This window comes from Typha latifolia, chromosome 4 (assembly GCF_019914945.1).
Source record: "Typha latifolia isolate L0001 chromosome 4, TyphaL0001v2, whole genome shotgun sequence".
In the NCBI taxonomy this organism is placed as follows: Eukaryota; Viridiplantae; Streptophyta; class Magnoliopsida; order Poales; family Typhaceae; genus Typha; species Typha latifolia.
The window spans coordinates 6,205,850-6,212,124 of NC_133089.1; the positions used below are offsets into that span (position 1 = coordinate 6,205,850).

Consider the following 6,275-nt stretch of genomic DNA (forward strand, 5'->3'; position numbering starts at 1 on the left):
TAAAAGAATCAAAATTTTAGTAGCAATTGAGATATTTTAAATGCAACAAGAGAGCTCAAGAATCATATAAGACGTACACCAACATGAAGAGTTGCGCTACTAAAATCTCGCGCATATTCTCGTCATATAGGTTCTTCATCATCGTGTCTATAAAGCCTAATCTAACATACTGCTTTTTGTTTTACGTAACTCTGTTTATAAATAATATTCGGTTTAAGAACCTTTAGAAAAGGTATTGAGATGTGACATTATTGTGTAATAAAGAAAAATAAATAAATTAGAAAAATTTAGTAAATCGCTAAGTTTTTGTTTCGTAAACATTTTCTCAATCGTAGAAAATGTTTGTAATCAGTACAAACAACCACTCTAACCTCATAATTGACCTATCTAACTAGAATTAGTGTCCCAAATAATTAAATTATATTGGTACTTATGGTCCTTAAATTATCTGGAAGCATACAACCTCCACTTATGAAATCGAGAAAAATCCTTTTTTTTTTGTTGTGGATTTCAACTTGGTGCTCACTCAGTCAATTGGATTGATCACGCAACACTGCAACGAAGATTTGGCCATTCAATATGTTCTACTTTACTCACGGGCAGTAAAGTAAATTACATAGCTAGATTGACTACGGTTAGAAATGGTTTCTATTGAACAATGCAAGCAACGAACCGACCGAGTAGCCATCATCATCAACTCTTTATTTATATTCAAACCTTATCTATTCAATTATTTTCTTCTATTTCAAAATATTTCCAAATTCGAACAGAATAATCTTCAAAATTCAATCCAATCTAATCCACCTTTATGTCGAGCAATAAATTTCCTAACTGACATGAAGAACTTCCCAAATTGAACTGAAAAAATAAAAATAAAAAAAATAAATCACATACTATATATGTAAAATCCTACGTATAGACAAAAGAAAAGGTCGCATCTCCTTTCGAGACCGCTTTACGCCGGCATCAACCACCGTGGTTTCTTTATCTCGACAAAACTCTCCACCTCGAACCCTAACCCTAACTCCGGCGGCGGCGGCAGATTCAAATCGAAATCTTTAACGGTCGCCGTCGCCTCCGACGGCGTGGCCCCGCCGCCGCATCCCTCGTAGTGCAACCTCTTGTGTCCGCCCAGCGCCTGCCCGGACGGGAACGTCCGCATGCACACCGAGCACCGGTGGGTCCTCCCCTCTTCGCCGCCACGTGTCGATGCGGAGTCCTCGCTGCTGGCGGTGGGCTTCCGGTGGCTGGTCTTGTGGCCGCCGAGGGCCTGATAGGACCCGAACGACTTCCCGCATACGGAGCACGCATGGGACTGCTTCGGAGGGGGAGGGGACGGTAAGCGGCGACCGGACTCGCCTCGTGCGAGCATTAGGAGGCAGAGGGCGAGGTATTCTTCGTCCGTTGCGCAGCGGGGACGCTTGGAACGCTTACCCTTTGAGTACGCAACTGCTTCCATCTCCTTCGTCTCTAGGGCATCCAAAGCCATTGCTTGTTGGAATCAGTCTCTGAGGTCGCTTAGTGAGGAAGAAAGCTTCACCCCGAAACTTGGAGGACAAGTAGAGAAAGAGAGCGGAGCTCTGATATATATAGGCTTTAAGCGGTAAGTCCGTCAACAGAATCGAGTTGACCTGCCACGGTGGATGCTGAGATTCGTGAAGAGCCTAACTAGGTACGTGGAGATTAGATGGGGGCGTCTCACTGGATTGAGAGCTCGAGGACGTGGTGTGTGGAATGGACACCACACCGCCTCTTTCTCTACAGGTACCCTTCGGCCACGTGGTCTTTAAAGTCGGTGCACCGCGATGCAGACGATGAACCTTCCAGTACTACGCCACGGGGGCTTCGTTGGCGGTTAAGTCGACGTGGCGCCACGTATTTCCGGCACCATTTCACCCACACTCAAGAAAATGATTTTCTCAAGGGTTTTACGGCTGGGCATCTTTTTAAGTATAACATTATCTACTATCAGGATATTACTAAGTTACCATATAAGTTATTGATTCGATGTGGAGGTTAATATTTATTTAATATTTTTTTTATAGAAGTGAGTTTAATGCTGCGAGCTTGGCCATCAGGTTCGACCACGTGGCGGTCTCCGGTGGCTAAGGTGGCCAACAACAGATGGCAGTCAGACTAGGGAGGCCAACCATGGCAATAGGTGGTCGCAGAAGGGTTGAAACATCGACCATGAGCAGTGGTTTCACTAACAACACGAATGGATGTTGACGGCAGTCTTTCAGTCGTTTCCTACGCCTGCTGCCAGCTTGGCTCTAGTTCGGGGTCCTGTGGAAAAGATCAGATGCGGTCATTTGGGCCAGGAGCGCCTAGATCGTTGCGGGTGAAAAACTAGAGTTTCGAGCCGTTGCTTCCACCGCAGTTGAGAAAGATGGCGTTGGGGTCGTATCTGGGGGCTTCTTCAGCATTACAAGTACGATGGGATCGATCTGCAGGGCCAAAAGGGTCTCCATCGTGGTTAGAGGAGGGGTTTTGGTTGCTAGTTGGGTCTCCTCTCCACCTCCCTCATGGTTTGAAGTTGTCTCACCGTGGGGGGCTGGTTTTCAACGTGGTCGGTTGAGCTGGCGTTGAGGGTTGGCGATGTCGAGCTAGGAGAATCGTCGTCAAGGCCTTGATGGAGGTTAGAATCTCCTTTGAGTTCTCTTTCAATTCGGCCAAAAATTCTTTAAATAAAGTCTTCACCCACACTAGGGGCATATCGTTAGCAATTTCTAGTGGTGGAGAGGGGGCCAAAGAAACTCCTACCAGGAACGAAGATGAGTTCCTTGTCCTCCATGGTCGCTCCTTCCTTATTTTTCTTGGATTGTGTGATAACTATTGCCCGAGAAATGTCGCCTTTGATACCAATACCAATATTACGAATTAGATTTGGAATGATTTGATCATAAGAAAATAATGAAAATTTATATAATGGTAGCCTCAAAAGTTAGGGTTCTAATGGTTTTGATTTTCCATAAATCAAATTTTGAGATAAAAAGATATAAATAAATAGTAGAGGAAAGTCAGAATTAGACTGAATGGTAATTATTCAACGTTGCAGCGGTTGTCGGAGGGTGGTGGACAGCTAAGGGTGGTTGTGGACGGTCGTAAAATAGGGTAGATCGTGGTGGAAAATGGTGGCTAGGGTTTGACAGCTTGAAAGGATTCTACGATTATGATCTATTCCTATGAAGATAAATACGATCTACCGGTTATGATAAAATAGTAAATGTGTTAATAATAAAATAACTAAACTTAATTATTTTTCAATACTTAGATGCGTAGATTGTTAAACAAAAAAGCTTAACCCTTTTATATAAGGTCAAGTACAATGAATCATACCCGGACTAGTCCTAAAGGTTTATACCACTCGAAATAGGACTTGTCTTAGAAGTTTACATAACTTAATGGACTTGTCTTAGTGGCTTACATGACTTAATTGAAGTTGCCTTAGTAGCTTACATGATTTAACTAGACTTGTCTTAAGGGCTTACATAAGAAATAAAGATAAACCAATTAAAAGTTAAATAGACTCGATCCATCGAGCCCAATGTCCTTGTGATTTGATCTGATTAGACTCGGATCGTATTAACATGACAAATGCATGAACACATTAATATCAACTCATCATTTATGGCATAATGTATGCACCAAATTATATTAGCTAATATGGTTCGACTCCCTCACCTGCATGATCTCACTATATTCACAAGTTTACTTAACTCGTAGAATTAGGTTCACTAATCGGCAGCCCTACTATACTTGACATTAGGTCCACTAGCTGACACCATACTCGTCCCAAATAAACACTCCCAAGTGGGAGGGTAGAGCTTATCAATACAATCGTTTGCCATTACCTAACGAAAAATTGATAGATTATCTATCACTGCATACCAAAGATCTTAATCATAGACCTATCACCATGGGTTAGCATTACATCTTGGTTTACCTACTGAGTGCTCGATCCAACACCATCGAACCATCTGTGTGGAAATCATGAATCGCCACTTAAGAACGCCTTGACCTTGTATCATTAAATACTACTAGGTCCACACCATCCCACTCTCCTACCACTACTTTAATACCCCAAGGGGTTTTAGTCTTGTCAATCGATAAAATAATAGCAATATGCTCGAATAATGACAATATGATTATCTGGGATCCACAAACTATGACCTCAAACATAAGTCTTACTATATAATACTATAGTATAATTTTCCCGCCTCGTACTCTATCTAGATAAATATTAGGTAATGTAATAACCTAGATCTAAATAATAATAATAATAATAATAATAATAATAATATATTAATTAAATTAAATTGAAAAAAGAGACAAAAAGAAAGAAAATAAAATTTAGTGTTGCATGGCACGAGCTCGTGCCATGCAGATTATGGGCGCGTGGCTGCGGCAGGCCCCGGCATCGCTGCAGTCGTGGTCACCTTATCCGACCTTGATCGCCTCTCTCCCTCTAAATCTTTCTTCTTTCCCTTATCTCTTTTTCGGTCTCTCTCTCTCTCTCTCACACACTCTCTTCTCTCTCATAAACTCTCTCTCTCTCTCTCATTGCTACCGTCGCCGACCCACCGCTACTGTCGCCGTTGCCGTCGTGCTCCCGATGTCGGTGAACCTCCTCCTCTCTCTATATCTCTCTCTCCCTCTCTTTTTCTCTGTTTCTCTCTCTCTCTCTCTCTCTCTCTCTCTCTCTCTCTCGCTTTCTCTTTCTCTCACTTGGGCTTGGGCTTGTCGGAGCCGAGCTGCCGGCGAGAGGCCGATCGCCAGCTGGCCAAAAGCAGCCGAGCCCCTCCCGGCTAGCCCGGCACCCCTCCTTCCATTCTTCTTCTCTTCCCTTCTCTTCTTCTTCTTCTTCTTCTTCTTCTTCTTCTTCTTCTTCTTCTTCTTTCTTCTTCTCCTTCCTCCTCCTCCTCCTCCTCCTCCTTCTTCTTCTTCTTCTTCCTCAGCTTCTTCTCCCCTTCTTTCTGCAATAGTGCGATGCTCGACCCAGCACTATAGCAGGCCAGTGCTGCGCTGAGCATAACACTGGCGGCAACTCTTTTATGTTATTTTATTTCATTTTTATTTATTTATTTAGTTAGGTATTATTTTCTTAATTAATGCAGATAAATTATTTAGACATTAATTATTTTAATATTAGTATATTTTCTTCAATATGATTATTATTAATTATAATTAGTATAATTAATGATTAATTAGGTTATAAACTATTACACATAAATATAGGTAATACTTATATTTATTTATTTATTTATTAGATTAATAGATTGATTTGTAAATTATATTATTAGATTTATATACTAATATTCTTATGATATACATTTTAAGTAACTCTAATAATGTATTATATATTATTATTATTTTGTAACAAATAAAATACTAGGTTTATTAATTAATTAGTCCCTAATTAATCAAGATAGAATGAGAAACACAATTTAATTATAGTCAGTTTTTTTAATCTATATATATATATTTTTATAATTATAAATCTAACTAGTTATAAAGATAAGTAGAAATTCTAAAACCTAATAAATCATTATATTTTACACGAATAAATTTTAATTAGATAAACGGCTAATTTCATGTTACCTAAATATTTTCAGATCCCAAACCCCTTATGTGAGACCCCCATGGATCCGGTTAGCGATGTGTTAATCCTCGGTTGACGGACATGAGGGATATGTGTTTTGTATCTTTTGATCAGATGTGAGTAGTCTTATACCCTAGACGCTTTTCTCAAATTACGTTATATTATATATTATGTTTACATATAATTCACTTCTTTCCAAAAACCAATATTTTTTTCACTTTTTCACATCATATCATAAATAATAAAACATATTTTGATCTTTAGCATGATTATATGACTTTATCTAGAGATGATTACAATCGAGCATATTTTATCATGCATGTAATTAGGCTGATCTTGGATATGAGTATAATGATGATAAATAGATATGATTAAAGATGATTATACTGTTATAATTTTATGTCCAGTTGATCTATAGCATGAGTATGCTTGTGATAGATTAGCATGGGTATGCATGTGTTGACTACATGGTTGGAGACTATATTACATTGTTTTTCTGTTGATTCCTATTCCATCTAAATTTCTGTTATGCATTGACTTGTTATTATACTGGATATATATGCATATGATCTATCATTTAGAAGGAAAGTATGAAATATGATTTATAGGATAGTTGATAAAAAATATGAGAATACTTGAGTGAGCGCGAGAGTTAGGACGCGCTTGGCGGATG

At 39.5% G+C, this 6,275-nt stretch overlaps 1 protein-coding gene across 1 annotated transcript; it reads right to left on the minus strand.

Annotated features, from left to right (window-relative positions):
* Window positions 1-955: 955 nt before the first annotated feature.
* On the minus strand, window positions 956-1,489 carry LOC140787798 (zinc finger protein ZAT10-like). Its single transcript, XM_073136901.1, has one exon. The coding sequence runs from the start codon at window positions 1,487-1,489 to the stop codon at window positions 956-958; it is 534 nt and encodes a 177-aa protein (XP_072993002.1).
* Between the last annotated feature and the right edge of the window lie 4,786 nt (window positions 1,490-6,275).